The sequence below is a fragment of the Python bivittatus genome, unplaced genomic scaffold (assembly GCF_059951505.1).
Source record: "Python bivittatus isolate LINGU-HERP-01145 unplaced genomic scaffold, Pbiv_v1 ctg000840_np1212, whole genome shotgun sequence".
NCBI classification, from domain to species: domain Eukaryota; kingdom Metazoa; phylum Chordata; class Lepidosauria; order Squamata; family Pythonidae; genus Python; species Python bivittatus.
Window position 1 is genome coordinate 42,837,732 of NW_028277113.1, and position 20,195 is coordinate 42,857,926.

Here is a 20,195-nt window from a genome sequence, read left to right on the forward strand (position 1 = left end):
ATCCAGGCATTGTGGCAATTCCATGGTAAAGCCAAATAATGCAATATAGTTCTTATTTATACTGAATGAACAGAGATTTTTGGAGATTTGGGTATGTGGGTTATGCCACAGGCACAAATCTAGGTAAATCATGGGAAAAAATATTCTCATAACTTTGAAACAAGATTAGTGTCATCTGCCTGAAACTCAAGTTATTGTTTTGACCCTAGCTCAAGATTGGGGGGGAGGGGGGGACGGCATTAGGAATTAGAAATTGGATGATGAGAGTAAACTTTGAAACAGCTTTCAGCAGCTTTAAAATCAAATAGGTTATTCGCTATCAGATATTGTAGAAACCTCTCACAACTAAATATTATGTTGCTTAGAAAAAGATGTCACATTTGGAGCTGGACTTGTTCTAAAAACCAAGTAAGGAACTTTGGGAATTGTCTGGTATTCAGGAGGACTGTGTAGGTGTTATTCATATATTGTAAAAATATGAAATATCTTTTGGATGTAATCTTAAAATCAAGAAAAATAAGTTTTCCCAAATTTCCTAATCTGATAGGTGTCTAAATTGTCCATTCCTTGTATTCATATTCTACAAATCACGACTCATTTTGTATTCTCTTTATCTCAACCTATGGTGCATTGCAATCCCTGTATGTATCAAACTTTTACTTCTGGCATCCGATAGAGTTATCTGTTCTCAATGAAATCTCACTCTGAATAAATGCATTATGTCTTCGAGTTGCCATAACAGTTTCAATCTAGTTTCATATAATAGCTAATTCTTATGACAGAACCCTCAGTACAATCACATTAAATCTAGCAGCTAGAATTTAGTTTGGGTTTTAGAGACTTTATTAATGAAAGAAAAAAAAAATCTAATAGAACCCCAAGGCTAGACTAGTATTTGAAATGAAGTTCAAGTACACATTTGACTTACTGCCTCACGCTAACAAGCATTTTGCCCAAAATATCACTTGTCTTACATTCAGTGGTACAGAGATGATTCTGAGAGTGACAGACATTTAGTTTTCATATGATAAAAGAGATGGTAGAAGTGTCAAATTACAAATCAGGTATGGAATTTTTCTTCCCAAACAATACAAGAATTCATTATTTTCTTGCAGCAGTGGAATCTATATACAGTATGACTCCTTAGAATTAAACTGGAGCCAGTGGGAACTTTGAGCGAATGAATATAGGATTGTAGCCCAAGTTATGATTTTCATCAGAGATTTTCCACTGCATGTAATAGCTAACACTCCATCACTATGTTGCTCTATTCTTAAACCTTAGGTCCAATATCTTTTCAAATGGAATGGCCATCTTAAATTCAACTCCCTTGTTTTGCTCAGATGAAAAGTTTTACAATAGAAGTCAAGTGAAGATGGGAAAATTCCACAGAGATTAGATTTGCCTCAGTCAGGATGGTTGAACCCACTGAAATTTCAGTCATCTTACATAGTAGTAAGGAAAATAGGTGCTAGGTAAAAATCGTTATATGTTACTGTAAAGAGAGATCACTATTAATAATGGTTATGTTCCTAGGCTGAAGCATAGGACTTCCCAAATTTAATGACTTTATTTGGCAAGTTTTGAACATTTAAATGAAAGTCACACACAGTCTCTAGCAAAATGATTTATTAGTCCTATCATCTAGCATATCATGAAATATTTGCTGGTCTTCTATAGTGACCATTTGAAAGAACGCTATTGTGGTTTTGGAAAATCTCTCTTTGCTTGATAAATAACCTGAAGTAATAAGATGGGATGGAGCTCCCTTTCCACCTGCAGAGAAGCCTTCTAGTAGGGACATCCATCTCAGACCACACCTAAGCCTGTGGAAAGTTTTGTGTGTATAAATCAACTACTAATTACACTCCCAGTAGCATTAGGAAGCAGGAGGTTTTCCATGGAATATTCTGAGGTAGGATGGAGGACTATTTGACCTGCTGGATCAAAAGCCATTTTTTTTCCCAACCAATGGAGATAGAAGTTTTAAAAAATGCAGAAAAAGAAAATAACCCATCCTCTCCCCTCTCCCCGCTTCTCTGCTGTAGCCCCCGCCCTTTGGAACATCTTCAGAAGATAGCCTGTAGCCTCTATTTGAACAGTCTTCAAATCCCTTTGAAAGGCCTGGAGTGAGGGGGCCTGTCTCACCTGAAGCATAGGACTTCCCAAATTTAATGACTTTATTTGGCAAGTTTTGAACATTTAAATGAAAGTCACACACAGTCTCTAGCAAAATGATTTACATACAGCCATACAGCCTCTGCTGTAGCCCCCGCCCATTGGAACATCTTCAGAACATCTGAACATCTCATCAGAGGTGAGACAGGCCCCCTCACTCCAGGCCTTTCAAAGGGATTTGAAGACTTGGCTCTGCCATCTGGCCTGGGGCGGGGAAGGAGGATGTCAGAAATGGGGTTGGCTAGCCCCTTAGCGGCCTGGTGTGGCCTCTATTGGCCTCTTGGATCTTTTAATCTTTTTTTATCTCTGTAAGTGTGGTTCTTTTTATAACTTTTAATCATGTATTTATGATTGTAATTTGATGTAAGCCGCCCAGAATCCCCCATTGTGGGGAGATGGGCGGGGACAAGTTTACTAAATAAATAAATAAAATATACCTTCTCTCTACCTGTACAAGTTGGCCAATTTTATGATCTGCCAATTTATATATAACCCCAGTTTAAGATTAGATGGTAACTTTTTCCTAATTTTTTCTAGTAGTAATATCTATGATTTTGTTTTCTATTATGGAGTATTTTGCTTACTGAAAAAAGAGCAAATTCATGTGTTATTTATTTGGTGGCAAGCAGTTTACTAATTTATTGAAACCATGAGTATAAAACTTAGAAAAGGAAGATCATTTCATTGGTAAAAGAAAATTACTGATCAAAATCTAGCTTTAATTACTGGTGCTTACTAGCTTTAATTAATGGTGCTCATATAGAAAAAACCAAATATATCTGGCCAAAGCTATCCAATCCATGTAACCTCCAATCTGTTAATAGTTCTTCAAGAAATGGGGAGAAAATGCAGCTGTTTATCCAGAAGCAGAAGCTTCTTCAGTTCATTAGAATGGGTACTCAAAAGAATTCTTCCAAGTGCATTCAAAACAATGATAAGCTGACAAGGACCAATCTGTGGATACCTTATCAACAGCTTGAATGGAATATGTTTTGTCACTGGAATCAGGTGACAAATGGATTCACAAAACCTCAGAAAACTGAGCAAGAGAAACAGCAAGAATGAGGGTAAAGGAAGGCAGCCTCAGTAACTCTGGAAGGCAGAAGAATGATTAAAGATCTTACATGACAGTTTAGGTGTACAATATGCTTTCTTATCTCTGTCATATGCCTGAACCAATTGGACCGGGGGTTCCTGAATTCTAGAAGAATGGGGGGAGATCTCCAAAGTTTTTTTGTTCCAAATCCCTACATCTTCTTTCAAGGCCATGGGTCTTTCCTTATTTGCTTCTAATTATTATATGAACATACCTTGCTAACCTCTTTATTCCTCTGTATTCTACCTTATCACTAACCCATGAGTGAGACAGGCTTGCCATCTTTATGGTATGGTCTACTCGGACCCCACTGTGTATCACCTGAAGCAGGTCAGGGAGATAATGAGCAAGAGCAGGTGAGAGCAGACTCAGATCATGAAGGGCTAGATCCTGGCAGGGTCTAGCCCTAGGACATGCCAGGAACATTGAAGGACAAAGCAAGGGGATTCTGGCTATTCAGGAAGCAAGCATGACCACATTCATAATTTAATCATGACCATAGGTGGGTCTACTGAGGAGCAGCCACCAGGACCTTCTCTTCACTGGAAACAGTTCTCCAACATCAAACATGCATTCCTGTATCCTTGCTCTGCTCTTGGGCACTAAGCTTTACATCTTACTTATTCACCATTGACTGTCTACTTTCTAGCCCAGCTTCATGTCTCTTATGGCTTTTCTCTGACTACCAGGCAGGATCTCACCTGTGGAGCAAGTGATGCAATATATATTATGACATAATGCAAATACTATTTTTATGTCTGCAATCTAAGTTACTTACATATTTCCAACGTCAGGTTGGAAGTGCGTAACAGTGGGATTTGTGTCATTCCATCACTGCATGCATCAACCTTTTTGATGTGGATGCCTGTAATTGCCAGAGAAATAATGACCCACAGAAGAAAATAAAAGAAGCATCTTTTGTTTGCTTCGTCATTTCCCTCAGTCCCTGACTATAAATATGTTACTCTAGTACAAGCAATACTAAAAATGTCATCAGCTTCTTTATTTGTTGGAGTGAGGAACACCGATTCATTATCATGATGAATTCATTATCATGATCTGGTATTATAATCACTCTTTCACCAAGGAAACAAGTCTGGAGTTATACCAGAAACACTTTCTCCTGTACTGTAATCTGAGTACAGGTAGTCCCCGAGTTAAGAACACCCAGTTTACCGACAACCCATAGTTAAGAATGGAGCCTATAGTAGCAAAATCTGAGTTAAATACACAATGATTCGAGTTAAATACACAATACTACTTATACAGTATTATACAATAATACTGTTCCATCTTACATACTGTACAAATTCGACTTAAGGACAGATCTTGGGAATGGAACTTGTCCTTAAACTGGGGACTACCTGTATTGCATTTCCTCTATTGTTGGGAAGGATGGTTAGCCATAATATTAATGTATATTAGCTATGACAGATTTCCTTGTAGACCCTGAATTTTGTTTTCAAAGTATAAAAGTTTGTTTTTAAAAGTGAATGAGAAAAATTTTAAAACTTTTCTCAGATAGATTGCTATTCAGATAATTTCATCCATTTGAATGAAACGGATCCATATCACCTCATTATAAATCAGTTATAAAGTTAAATACTATTTTTCTTTGTTTTTATTTTTTTATTGCAGACCCATAAGTTGCTTTGCCTTACTTAGATATGATTAAATGCTTTGCTGTTTTGTCAGGAACCTCATTTTATGCATAATGGTCCTGCAATTAAAAGTAAGGAAATTTATGCTGCTTGCATGCATCTATAGTTCTTCCTCCTCTCTAATACAGACTGTAATTATCATCATGAAGTTCATTTTTCACCTCTGTTCTCATCTACACACAGTTCTTTGTGGGTGAAAAGGAAACTATTCTGGGAATGTTCATCTACTGGTTTCCATACATCTCTATATCAGATGTGGTCAAACTGCAGAACCTGAGGTGGAGCAGGATGAACTTGGAATGGATGGGGCAGACATATGTAAATCCAGTCTATTCTGATTATGAATCCCATGAACTTTGTTTGTGTGGGTCATGCTTGTGGCACTATAAAAAGGGGTCTTGCACCTCCTGTTGTTTATGCAGAATAGTTTTTCTCAACCTTGGCAATTTTAAGATGTGTGGACTTCAACACCCAGCATGTTGACTGGGGAATTCTGAGAGTTGAAGTCCACACATTTTAAAGCTGCCAAGGTTGAGAAACACTAATGTAGAACACTGTGGTGGTTATGGTGAAGAAAGAGAAGGAGGAAGGAACACAAAAACAGGAGAAGGAAGAAAGTATTTAATGTAGTGTCTGATGTATCTCCTCTTTACTTAGATTGATTTTTGTCATATTTTGTCATATTTTTTTGTCATATTTTTGTCAAGACTACTATTATGACCCCAATCATAGTATTGGGGGAGGGCATAGTTCCCTTATGTGGTTCTGTCTCATTATTACCAGTCATTTGCTGCTGTGATTGTGTGATGGTCTTTTTGCACGCCATAAACTAACTCACTCTTCCTTTGATTTATTTTATAGGAAATACACAGACAGACACACACTGAGTTAAATCCTGTTTACTTTCTCAGCATCCCTTGACAACAGCAATCCTGCATTCATAAGAAGGACACAATAATTGTCTATGAATATCTTTTACTTTTGTGCAATTCTTTGTTTTATTTGGAATTTGAAAATGGGTATCCCAACTCCTATTTCACCACAGTTCATCAGCTGAGAGGTCACTTGAAAGAAAGACATTAAAGAAGCATATCTGTACCAATTCCTTCAAAATCTGATACCCTTCATTCCTCAGCTTGCTTCCAAATTTCATCTTACTCTGATGGAAAAAAAAAAGTTACATAATCTGTGCTTTTTTCAGTTTTGAATGTTTTGAACAGAGATATAAGGAGAGATGAGAAGATAAGGGGCATAAAAATTAAGAAAGAGGGATATAAATTGAAAGCCTTTGCAGATGATTGGTGTTGGAGGAACCCTTGAAGGGGATCAAAGTTTCAATGAAAAAGTTGAAAGAATTTGGTGTTTTGGCTGGTTTTAAAATTAATAAACAAAAGACTAAAATGTTAACGAAAAATATGAGGATACAAGAACAAGAAGAACTGATGAACAAAACAGGTTTTAAGGTGGAAAAAAAGGTTAAATATTTGGGGGTGAATTTGACAAATAGTAATTGTATGTTGTTTCAAAATAATTATGTTAAGACTTGGAATGAAATTTTAAAAGATACATTAAGATGGGGAAAATTACGATTGTCATTGTTGGGAAGAATTTCAGTAATTAAGATAATGTTTTACCTAGAATGTTATTTTTGCTTCAAACAATACCTGTTTTGACATAAAGACATATCTAAATTTGTGTGGCAAGGGAAAAAACCACAAATTAAGTACAAAGTTTTACAAGATGTAAAAGAAAGAGGAAGGTTAGGTCTCCCGAATTTGAAGGTGTACTTTGCAGCTTGTCGTTTATTTGGATGAAAGAGTGAGTGACTTTGAGAAATAGGAGGTTATTGGAACTAGAGGGGCATGACTTAAGATTTGGGTGGCATGGTTATTTATGGTATGATAAAGTTAAAGCTAATGTAGCTTTTAAAAATCATTGATGTGCCATATTGAGAATATGGAACAAATATAAATCTCCGTTGTCTCCAAAGGTTCCTTTATGGCTGCCACAAGAATGGAAATGATAACTAAACATAAATGGTTAACTTATGGTGACATATTGGAATTTTCTCAAATGGACTTTGAATTAAGGACAAGAGAGGAACTGGTATTAGAAGGATACAGGTGTCAATGGTTTTCCTATGTACAATTACAAGAAAGATTTAAAATAGACAAAAGGAATTATGGTTTTGAATATGGTAAGACTGAATTTGAAGCAGAACTGGTACTAATGATGAACATGTTATTGGAAAGATGTATAAACTATTATTAAAACTAGAGACAGAAGATGAACAAGTTAAGGACTGTATGATAAAAGTGGGCCAAAAAATTTGGCTATAACTTACAGATGGAACAATGGGAAAATATGTGACAGAAAGAATTGAAATGTACATTGTGTTAAACCTTAAAGAGAATTTTTAAAAAATGATGTATTGGTACTTGAAATCGATGGCTTTGATTCGAGATAAGACATTGTATAATTTTAATGCTAACTGGAAACCTTTTTGGGGGGGGCTTTTTGTGGGAAACAGAAAAAAATGAAATTATGTTGTATGGATTTGATGATTAGAAATAATATGGATTAATAGAAATAATGGAAGTTATGTTGTATCTGTTGCAAGGAGGGTTGGAAGTCAATTCTTTTCTTTCTTTCGTTGTTTCTTTCTTTTTCTTTTCTTTTCTGCATTTTTGATCTTTACTATTTTCTTTTTTCCCTCCTCTTCCTCCTCCTCCTCCTCCTCCTTGCCCGGCTGAGAAAAACGGCTTGGGGCTGCCTGAATTGCAAAGCGAAACCGGCATTCTCGGTGCAACCCAAATGCGCGCGTCGGACCATGACACAGAGAGAAGGCTGCTTCTCTGCAATTTCTGCTCTCAGAATTGCAGTTCTTTGTAACAGGATTGATTCTCTCTGACTTGGTTGCATGTTTCCTGTTTCTTTCAGTAAGAGCAAGGAGAATAAAAAGGCACTGCAAAACTGAAAAATATTTAAGGATTTTAAGGAGCGCCAGTGTAGGTAAAGAGAAGGATTTTATCCCACCAATGCAGTGGAGTGACTCCTTCTTCTTCTTCTTCTTCTTCTTCTTCTTCTTCTTCTTCTTCTTCTTCTTCTTCTTCTTCTTCTTCTTCTTCTTCTTCTTCTTCTTCTTCTTCTTCTTCTTCTTCTTCTGTTTTTACTGTTCTTTTTTTTTAAATTAATAAAGTTATTATAAAAAAATACATTTGTGCTTTTTTTCCATAAGAGTCCAACTCTGTTTTTTTTCCAAACCTTGTTTGGACCTGGACAGTCAGGTCAAACTGCCTCTAGGATGACCCAGTCCATTAAATATGTAGAAGAACAAGGTGAACCAACATAACATCTGCAAAAGGAAGTCCTGTTTCTCTGAAAGAGGTATTTAACAATATCAGCTTTCATACAGATAGGCTGAAAAGGACTAAGGAAAAAAAGCTTAAAATAAGGCTTCCAAGCAATTCACCATTTGTAGGAAAGAATCAGAGAATGAACATGTGTAAGCATGGCAATTTGTTAAAGACTAGGAAGCACTGGGTGTAGACTATGATAGCATTTGGGGGGGACGAGCTACAATTTAGTATTTATATATGACTTTTGCAAATATATTTGCCTCCTCTGATAGGATCAAGCCTATCAAAATTCCAGTCAATAGACCTGGAGTGGTTTATAAAAGAGTAGTTATTAAAAACAGGTTGTTCCAAAAGAAAAAGAACTTGTCTTTTTTCTTAGGTTTGACAAATTTAGCTTTTCATAATGGCCTGCAAATTATTCCTGCCAATTTAATTCAATCTTGACAAACTGGAAAAAAAATTGTTGATTTTTTTTCTTTTAATGGTAATTTTATTAAAGATTATAATTACAACAGTAAAAATGAATACAAACTACAAAAGAATAAAAAGAGTAGAAGGTGTAGAAAATAAAGAAAAAATAGAAATAGAAATTAAAAAAATAAGAATATAGAAAAAGAAAAATATATAAAGAAGTGAATTCCTACTTTCATCACAAATATAAACAATTTTAGTAACTTATCACCTTCTCTTAAAATGCAACAAATGGTCTCTTCTTCCCATATCCCATCTCTTATCTATAAACAAATCTATAAAGCATTGTCATTTCAGTCCTGATGTCAGCAAAAGTCCATTAAGGGTTACCAGAGATAACAACATATCTATTCTAACCTTGATCAAATAAACCAACATTATATTCCATTATATATGGTTATAACACTATAACCAACATCTTAATATTCAGTCCATTCAAATAATGCCGTAGTACTTGATTTCTTTTCATTTTTTCTTTGTGTCTTCTCGCAAGATTCCTCAAAACTTTAACCAGCCTCTTTTGTAAATCCAATATAGGAAAATGTAATGGTATATGGGAAAAACCTTGGGAAATGGGGTGAAGAGATGTTGCCTAGGGAATGATCAGATAAGAGACAGCATAGCCTGCAGCGCCATAATGATTGGAGCAAGAGACTCAGGAGGGACCCTCCCTAGTTTTTCAGGCTGTAAAGGAGACGGCGGGAGAATTGTACTTTCAGACGTGCAAAATTCTGTTAATGTAGTTTTACAATAAAGTAGAATTAGCTTATCTAGTCATGTTTATTGTCTGGTCTTCTTGATAAAGCTGACATCAATCTTGCAAATCTCCCTTACAGCCTGAGAAACTAGGGAGGGACAAAAAACAACCCCAAGTCATACAGCAGACATATTTCAGTATGTTCCTATGTATAATGAGTCCAATAAGGATAAAATGTCATGCCCTCATACAAGAGATCCCATGATTCCAACACCCAGAGGGAATTTCAGGGATATACACTGGAATATATACTGGAATAGTCCCCCTCTGAGACAGTGGAGTCATGGAACCTGCTGTAGAACATAAAATAACAATTCTATCTCTCTAGTCTGCGAGCTCAAATAAAGAAGATGTATACCACTTGCAGAGAGTCTGAAATAATGAGTGGTTTTTAATAGCAGGAAACTTTGGCCATGTCATTTTGTTTTGTTCTTCTGGTTTAAATATCATTTAGCAGCTATTCAAAATCTTTACAATGTCTCTTTCTTTGATCCTGGGAATAACATTAGACATTAGTTAATATTTAGAGGAGTGACACACTTTCTGCAGAAAGCAAGTAATATCTCTCTCTGAGTGAGAGTTCCTGGGAATAGTTTTGAAAGCATTACATAACATGTGGATTACAAAATGCCAAATAACTTGTGGGAGCCGTTCCAGTATCAGTTTTTATTTCCTACCATACACCAAATGTACAGCACAGAACACAGTTTTGTTGCTTTGATGTAAGAAATATTAACTGTATGAAGAAACAGTATACAAACTACCCAAAAATTAAAAAAAAAAATGCATACATCATTGCCCTTTACAAAAGGTCTAATTTACAGAATAGCTCATCAAAGCAAATTAACCCAGAGAAATGAAAGGAAAAGAGAAAGAATGGGAGGACAGAGGAAGGGAAGAATCACAGCTCACATTACAGAACATCAAGTACAAAGAAGGCAAATAAATATGAAGGTACGTCTTGAGCAAAAATCCAAACACAGATAAATTAACTTAAAGCCATAGTAAATAATAATAATAATAATAATAATAATAATAATAATAATAATAAATATATTAAAAAGAGATTGCTTAATTTAATTTAAATAAAATATAGAATTACTTTCTTCAAATATTTAGTACATTATCTCTTACTTTTTGTCATGGGTGAATGCCTTGGTATGCCTTAAACAGGTGTCAGCAAATGTCTTATAACAAACAAACAAACAAAAAATCAACAAGTACAATAATTTAATAGCAATTTGGTGTTCTATTTTATATTAGCACATACTGTAGCTTTGTCAAATTGTTTTCTTTAAAAAATAAGCACAGCTTCTAAGAACATACACCTCTCCTGTCTAAACTAAGGTCTGAGGGCCAAACCAGCCCCTCCACACACAAACAGCAAGCCCACCTAATGCCAGAGAGCAATCACAGCATATGAAAATTGAAGAATGATTGAGAGGCAACCTGTGGATAGGAACACTATCATATAATTGTATGAATGAAGACAATGAGTAGGGCCATGCCCAGTTGAGATATAATGTTGGCAAATAAAACTAATCACGGTCATTGTAGCACCGAAAAAGTAAAGCCCGTCCTGTAGCCATGTACACACTTTCAACTGAGGCACATACGCATGTGAAACATGTACAAATGGGTAAAGGCAGATCAGCTGGTGGCCTGTATTTTCTTTTTAAAAATTAATTTTAACATTCTCGGGGGAAAGGCTTTATTATTGTTGAATGCTGCCCAGAGTCACTTGATTGTGAGAAGGGTGGCTATATAAATATGATGAATAAATAAATAAAAATGAAATTATGTTTAAACTCCCTAAAACAGATGTTCAATCTCTGTTCAGAGCAGTTACAAAACAAGGACTGAATACAAAATATCAAATGGTCCACACTGGACAAGTGTGAATGTGTTTCTGAATGAGGGCTTATGGACTGCAGCATTTGGACACTTCCCTTTCCATAATCAGTGGCAACTAAAACTTGCTACAACTTGATCCAAAGTTACCCAAGACTCTGGTATGTACACTAATCACTTCTGTATGTTCCCTATTTTCTTCAGTGTAAAAATCAGTTCTACTGAAGACACAGGAATGAGCCACTCCTAAGATTCTCTAGCAGTCAATGTTGACAATATTGAGCTGGATGATAAATATTATTTATAGTAATCTATAATAGGGTTATATCAAAATCAGTCTCTTTGGGCCATGGAGAGGACTAATTGTAACACATGATTGCTGCAGGAGGTCTTGCCCTGTTAAGGTCAAACTAGAAAAGTCCTGAACCTGTGCAGTTTCTTTCAATCAATCTAGAAGAACAACTGCTATATCAGGGGAAATGTCCTTGCTTCATGATATGTACAAAATCATCAACTTGGGAAGCACTTTTCCAATATGAAAATGTTCATATTGGTGAGCTGATGAAATTGGTGAAATAATTCATAGTGGTGAACTGAACCATGTTTTCCCCAGCTTCTATACTTCAAAACTTATACTTATTTGAGAGATTAAAGAGTTTTATCGTCTTTCATGAATGAACATGAAATTGGGGCAATGGGGAAGACTCCTTCCCTCAATCCAGTCTTCCCCTGAATGGTTTCAAACAATCGTTTTGTGCAGGCGAAGGCTGTAGCCGGGTCCAATGCTTTGCTGATTGCTGTATTTCATTATTGCTACAAAAATTCTTGAACTCTTACGGCATGCTGTGCTCAAGGAGACTACGTTGCCCACTAGAGGGCACCGTTCCCCTTGGTATCCCTGGGTCTTTGCCTCTCATGCTATTGCAAACCCATTTCTTATTTCATAAAAAAAACTGTTATAAAAAGCAGGATGTGGTGAAAATAAACTAGAATCACAGTTCTGTTACTTTGTTTCTTTCATAGTATTTTCTTCTTCCTGTACAAACCCAGCGCATTATTTAATTTACACTATAACTTTCAGTCTATTTAAAATCCCATTGGAAAATAAATTAACAAACACATTTGTAAAAATATGGCAGGCTGCAAGAAATGCTGTTAAACAATCTTTTCTTTAAAAAAAAAACATACAACTCTTTGATTGAAAATAAATTAAAAATGTAAAAAAATAGTTACACACACTTTGTACATTCACTTTACAAAAATGAAACAAGTGCAAAACAACTATGGCAACAACGAAAAGGATTTGTACAGAAATAAATATGTTTGATGATCTAACTCATTGCTGTTAATACAATAGTCTGTTATGCTTAATGTCCTTTTTATGTCAGCTGGAAAAAAATAGTGCAATGTTGTAATTAAAAATGCAGCACAGCAACCAATATTTCTAAGCAGTCCAGGTGCTCTTCATGGATTCATCTGGAATTTGTGGCTGCCGAGAGCTTCTTGTGCCCAGCAGTTCTTCCATCCTACACATGAATACCCTTCACTGCTTGCTTGATACTTTCCAGCAGAGCCTTGCAATCTGGGGAATAGTCCCTTTCCAGGTTGCTGTACATATCTGTGAGTGTATTCACGTATGCTTCAAAATTCTGCTCACTGATTGGGCCCTAAATAAAGACAAACACATGACACAAAACAAAGGAATCAAAGATCAGCAGGACCTTAGAGAGAGAGAGAGAGAAGATTCCTTATCTGTTAACTGCAGACATGAATCTGGCTGAGGTACGCGAGAACCGAGTTTTCAAAATCTAAGTCAGACCTTTTTTTTCTGGTGAAAGCAAGTCACAATCAGTTGGAATCATGCTGAATGGACACCCCTTTTCTCTCTCTCCACCCCCTTTTTACTGTAAGCGCATTCACTTGTAATGCTTATATCCTCACCATATTACTAACAAATAAAAGACTTGGCTGTACCATCTGCCCCAGATGACCCAGCAAGTTGCTGCTGGCAGATATTTGCAATTCTTCATCATCTGTGGCTGGTACTCCACCATCACAAGGAGGTCTGTCCAGATAATCACATTTTATTTTGTCTTAAAAAAACAGGCATATGGAGGCTTGATTGAGTCACAATATGATTCCAGGCAGAGGCAAGTGACTTTTTGCCCAAGGGCTGTGTGTATATGTGTATGTATGTATGTGTGTGTGTGTGTGTGTGTGTGTGTGTTTCAGCCTCTGAATATATATGGGTGTCATGATGATACCACCAGGGGTTCTTTTGTGGGTTGCCCTACAGTATTTATCTACTTTCCTATCTCAACATGTGGTCCTTGGCTGATATACCTTTTTCATAATTTCACAGTGAGATTAATGGATTCTGCATCATAATTTTCCATTTGACAGTCCTGCAAGATGCCACCATATACTTTGCTATTCTTGGACTGTTAGAGAAACTGCAGAATCCTTAGTCACAAACATACCATTTGTGGAAGTTGAATGTCGGCAAGACTGGAGATGAGGGCTTGGCTTAGGCCAGCCAGCTCCTTTAATAGGCTCTCGTTATTCTGCTCTATCAGTTTATTCTCTTCTTCTATGGTTTTCAGATTGCTCTCCATTGATGTGATCTGAATCCATGGAGAAAAGTGAGAGATGGCAGGATGAACAGTTAGGCTCTTGATATAAAACTACAACTATGTACAAGAACTTGCTCAGAAGACCCAGGACCAAGCAGAGAAGATGCAACCCTGAGGCCCACAAAATCGTGTCACCAATATTCATCAGAAAAACGTTGTTTCATCATGTTGTTGTTTTAAAAAAGTGTGGAAATGGAAGGTGTTTGCCTCCTGCTTCCGTTTCCACCTAATGAGCCCCCCCCTCCCCCCAGCAACCCTTCCACACAGCTCCACATTGTGGAAAGTTGCCCATCTCCACTCCAGACAGCAGCAGCAACCCTGCAGGATGAAAAGAACAAGTATTTGCTTGCTTGCTTGGTGGGAGTTCAAAAGTGGATGAAAGGCCCCAATTTGACAAAATAGGAGAAGGCTTAGTGGTAGGTTAAAAATGCCTGGTAAAAAAAGAGTTTTGCTATTAGGCGAACAGAAAAGAAGCAAACGAACTGCTGTTTACACTGCTGATTTTTTCTTACAGCATCCCTGCTGACTCATTACAATAGCGACAACCCTGGAATTAGCACTAGAACTAGGTGAGGCTATGCTGTAGGATGACTGACGTTATAAGCACTTCTGAATGGAAAGGGCTAAAAATAAAAGAAACAGAATAGAAAATAGAGGCACATGCAAGCAAGGCCAACACAAAATAGGATCTTGAAAGGCATGACTTTCTATCAGAGTAAATAGTCCTAGACTAGGTGGACCAATGAAACTTATACATTCATTTAAAAAAAAAATTAGATGATATGAGTCAAGTAAGAGCAAAGCAAAGACTGACAGATCAGGCTATTTTGTTCAGGCTTCATTGGCCATCACAGTAAGCTGCAAATTTTCCATGAGTTTCTCATCACTTTGCAATTCTCATCACTATTTGCATGCTGCTACAATACCAGATTTATGGGTGCAATTATAGGACTGCATGCTATGCATTACAAGCAAATCTATATTTAGGGAATATGTAGTGCATATTCATCATTCCGAAGATAGAGATTTAGTCACTTCTTAGGAAGGTGATAACTATTTGGTAAAATGGAAACATCTAAGTAACTATTCTGCACTCAGGAAGAAAAGAAGGCATTTCATAGAAGAGCCCCTGCGACTTGCCTACAGGTTCCTTCTCACCATATTTCACTGGGAATGGGGTTCTGAAGGCAGATTCTATTTAGAATTAGTGGTCTGCAGATAACCAGACCACAAGCCAGATAGGATTTTAAAGGTATAAATAGCACTTTGAATTTCAGCTTGAAATTCAAACTTGAAACCTATGCAGGTCCTGCTGTATTAGTCTTACATGACAGTAGGTCCTGTTAACATCCAGGATGCTACATTTGCACTAGTCACAATATCTTGATGGTTGTCAAATGCAGTCCCATGTAGAGCTGGTTACCATATTCCACCCTAAAGTGATGAGGCGACATAGTCACAGTTTCTGCTCTATGATTGGCCACAACTGATACACCAGTCATAGCTGCGCAAAGCCCTCCTGCTATAGTTTCCAACTCCTGTTCTGCTAGGAGATGAGAATGCAGGACTCTGAGATTACTCACAGCTCTTTCTAGGGGAACCCAACTCCTTTCACAGCCTGATGTCGGTATTATTCTGGAATCAGCCAGCATCTGAACTCAGAGCCACAGCCTCCAGACCCTGGGTTAAGACTTCCATCACATATTGATGATACCTAACCCCAAGCCAGTGGATGACCTCTTCCAGAGGCTTCATGTAAATATTAAATATGACAGGGAGAAATGTGGCATCCTATACTGGAGTGCTGAAGGGCTCAAAACTGTCTTCCCCCCAACCTGACTCAAACCATCCACTTAGGAAGCAACCAAATCACCACAAAATGGAGCCCCTTACTCCTAACCCTCACAGGTGGTCCAGAAGGATACTGTGACCAATGGTACTGAAGGCTGCTGAAGGATCCAGAAGGACTAAAAGGAAAATGTTCCCACTATCTAAACCCCAAAAATCATCAATAATGACCACTTTGATTTCCATCCACTCCCCACACCTAAACTGTGACTGAAAAGGTTGTAGATAATCCTTCCCACACTCTGTACTTCAGAGGACAACCGGGATCCCAACAAAACCACCCTCCAGACTACTAGGGAACTCTCCAAATGCCATCGGGCAGCCAGGAGGATCTATTTAGGCCTGGGATGGACTGATCTAATTGGATTTAACTCCTTGCAGAGGTCAGTAATGCCAGTCAACTCCATGCTCACTAAAAAGTGATCTGTCTATGACAGTGGAGTTCTTCTTATACGTAGCATCACCAGATCATGCCTCAATTGCTCCAAGGTATAAAACAGGTCTAATATGTGGCCTCCTATGCATCAGACTATGATAACATGGAACAAGCTCATGGTTGTAATGATGACTATGAAATCCCAAAGTGCCTCAGAACAATATCCCCTCAGGGATGGCTGGCTGAGATCACCTATAGCATCAACCTAGGTGCCTCAACCACAGTGAAGGTTTGGGAGGATGGTACAATGATGTATTAGCTCTCTTAATTTCTTTCTCCAATCCTTTCCTTCTCTTTACCTGCTCTTTCACAACATATCACTTTATTAATACAAAAATCTTTCATTTTTCTTCTTCCTTTCTTTCCAATAGATCTGGCAAACGAACATTCCCAGACTCAGCTTCAAGCAATATGAACCCTTTGCCATGTCAGGATAGTCAGCATTTTAAAACTCAGCTGATGGTGCTCAGCAGCAGCCAAGGCCTTAGTGTGGTCCAACCAGGAAGAGGCAGAGCGTGTGCCAACTGGCAAATAGTGCACAGGGAAGTGTTCATGTGTTGTTCATGCTGTTACCATCTGTCACTATGGCCCCTTTTCCTATTCTTCTGAGAATGAGCTGCACGTAGAGAATGCTTGTGCTGACCTGGTCACCAGTATTGCTTCCTTAGCCAGCACTGGCCTTCATTTTCTTCCAAACCAAGTTAACTTTCTGAGTAGCAGCAGGAGACTTGATCCTTCAAGTGCTAAAAGGGGTGGCTGGGGGAAAATATGTATTATTGCTATGTCTCAGTGAGGTAGTTACATTCTTACCTGTGTCTGAAGTTTCATCATATCAGCTTCAATTTTAAGGTTGGATTCATTTAGTTCTTTAATTTCTTCATCCAAATGTCTGATTTCCTCTTCATTCTCTAAACCTGCACAAGTCAAGTATAAAATGATGTCTTACTAAAAGTATTAAGACGTATCTTTAGGAACATTGTGAAATAGTCTCTGAGGCTTAAATTGGTTAAATACCAACCCATTTAACTGAAATCAAAACAACATATTGCAATTTCATCCTACACTTATCAGAATCAGTATCAAACTCTCCATTGTGATACATCAAGGATTGGGAAGTCAAGAAGGACCTTCAAAAGGCTCATGCATGTTCACTATATTTCTCAATATTTTCCTTCTCTTCCTGCTGTACTATTTATTTCTATGCCTGATCCTGAGTAAGTTTTAAGTATAGAGTCTAAAAGGAATACAATGTTCATATGTAAGTTATACATCAATTTCAGCTATATTTATATATCAATTTTGGTGATATGGAACAGGTCCAATGGTTAAGCTACATGTGTTATATTATATAGGGATACAAACTGCATGATCTTTCCTTTGCATATCAGTACTATAAAGCGGTTAGGTGGGAAATTTAGATTTAGAATGAATGCAAGTACATCTATCCATAGTGCATAGCCATAAACTTCAATAGCTTTGAAAAGGGATTCAGAGAGCAGAAGATTATCAGTGGTGGCTAATCATAATGGCTATTTGTTACCTATAGTCAATATCTATTATTGGAGGACAGAGAGCAAAGTGTATCACATAGATACCGTGGGAAAAGAATACATAGTCAAACCTTTTGCAATAATACTGCTGTAATGCAATACAATGGTTCTTATAATTCTCAGTAAATCAGTGGGTTGATGCTACATTCATACAATCTAATCTCCTTACCTCCATTTGCTTTCAATTTAACAGTCATTACTTCTTCAGATATTTTGCCTTTTTTTAAGGCTTGTGCATTCAGAGGACATCCAGACAAACTAAAAAGAGTAGGAAAGGGGACCTATATGAAAGTTGAAACATATTTTGATTGCCACAACTCAGCTTCCAAGGTCTTGTCAGTACAAGTCCATTTTACTGCGCTGCCTATTATGTTCCACTCCTGTAATAATGTTAATTCAATACTATTGGTTGTGTATGATTTCCAGTGACATTCCTACAGAACTGTCTCCTCTTTCAACTCATTGTTCAGTTGTGTTATGGCTGTACCTTGATAGCAGTTGCTCCAAAGCACCAAATCTGATACATTTGCACTACTGTTTTGGTAACAGCCAAACCAGCTATATTCATGCTGTGAAATCTATGATCCTGAAGTTACATTAGAAGCTCAATAGAACGATTTATGAACAGCTCATAATGTCCATTTTCAAAGGTCTATAACATACTAGTTCAATGATTTGGTCCTAGGAATAATTTACTCTTATATAGCATGTATAAGTGTTCTTTAAAGGTCCTAGGTCTCGATCATCCAAAAAAGATGAGTTATTCAAAATGCATGCAAAATCCTAACACAATTTTTCCTATCAGTTGGATAAGACTGTTAAATTAACAAAACTGCATTGATTTTCAGGTATTTGCTAAGAGAAGGAAAAAAAAGGGAAAAGAGACAAAGTGATACCTTCTGTGGGTGACAAAAACATTATTAACGTGACCCAGCCCGTTGCAGCCCGGCAAAGGGCAATGTGGCAGCTCTTGCTTGTTCAACTTCCAGGGCAGCGAAGATCCATTCAGAGGACTTTCCTTCTGTCTCTTGGCAGCCACGGGACAACCTGAAGCTGTGCGATGGGAAGTGTATTTACCTGATACGTGACCTTGGCCATCACAGCCTAGCACTGGACATCTGTAGGAACACAGCAAAACGGATATTTGTCTAAAGATCTCTCTAACAACTGTAAAAGCTTAGAAAAATATATTCAGGTTGGCAAAATAGCATGCATGTCCAGGTTTTTTAATGGAAAGCTCTTAGCATACTTGATCCCACAGGTGACATAAGTCGCCAGCGCTATAATGTGGGTTGATTTGGTGTTAGCATCCTGTGTTAACCCACGTTATATCTTGGCGTTTTCTGTGAATGTAACTTTTGTGCTAATGCACCATTGCATTGAGTGAACAAGCCAAGGTTACTCTAATCACTACTATCAGAGCCACTTTAAAAGATTTAAAATATTCAGTGAGGTTCATCATGAAGACTGGATAATTGTAACATTTATCAGCCAATGTATCTGCTTGGATAATTACCAATCATAAAATCAGAATAGGAAAAAGATGATTTGCTGAGACTATAAACAGGTAAAGGCTTAGAAACTTTCCTGCATTGCATCTTTTTGGCTACATCAGGGATAACACAGTTCATGGAAACCATAAAACTAGCTCTTACAAGTTTATTTCAATTTATTATTACCTATGCATTGGTTAGTGAGAACAACTAGGATGTGTTTTGTGATTTACCACAAACCTTTGAAAGCCTACTTACTTAAGTTCAGGATCTTCTTTTTCTTCCTTTGTAGGAGTCACTTTCAGACCACCTTTCCTGGCCCGAGGACAGCCAGATAAACTAAAGAAAAGTATGCAAAGCAGTTTATTTCCCTTCCTGACTTCCTAGTCTTTTACTTCTGAATAAGTAAAGGGTCCATACCTTCTGTGAGAGGCATAATTCCCTGTCACGTGACCAGAACCATCACATCCAGGAGTGGGACACCTGTGTACGAAAATATAGAGAAAAAGATGAATCCTACCTTATTCAATTGGGAACTTTAGGAAAAGTTTGCAAAGGACTTTCTTGGGTTCCTATTTTGGTACTTCACAGTGGAAATGCAGAAAATGCTTTGAAAATACAAAAAATGCCTAGGAAAAACAGCAATTTCTCAGGGAAGGAAATATTCTGCAGACTCGTCTACTAGGACAACCTCCGTAAGTTTTCTGGTTGGTTATTTAGAAGACCGGATGGGAGGTAAATCAATTTACCTCGCACCTGATACGTTGAATCAGCATGCCAATGGGCTTGCTGTCTGGCATTTATAGGAGCTGTAGTCCAACACATCTTGGGAAAGCCTGGCACAGATTCATCTGCCGAGTCA

The 20,195-nt window shown here is 37.4% G+C and overlaps 1 protein-coding gene across 1 annotated transcript in view; it reads right to left on the reverse strand.

Moving 5' to 3' along the window:
• Window positions 1-12,899: 12,899 nt before the first annotated feature.
• ST18 (ST18 C2H2C-type zinc finger transcription factor) overlaps window positions 12,900-20,195 on the reverse strand; it is a 58,234-nt gene continuing 50,938 nt past the window's right edge. Inside the window, exons 12-18 of the mRNA XM_007426966.2 lie at window positions 19,754-19,816; window positions 19,592-19,672; window positions 18,737-18,958; window positions 18,010-18,098; window positions 17,101-17,204; window positions 13,854-13,997; window positions 12,900-13,040 (exon numbers count right to left, since the gene is read on the reverse strand). Of these exons, the coding sequence (XP_007427028.1) occupies window positions 12,900-13,040; window positions 13,854-13,997; window positions 17,101-17,204; window positions 18,010-18,098; window positions 18,737-18,958; window positions 19,592-19,672; window positions 19,754-19,816 (844 nt within the window). The remainder of the gene's footprint in view (window positions 13,041-13,853; window positions 13,998-17,100; window positions 17,205-18,009; window positions 18,099-18,736; window positions 18,959-19,591; window positions 19,673-19,753; window positions 19,817-20,195) is intronic.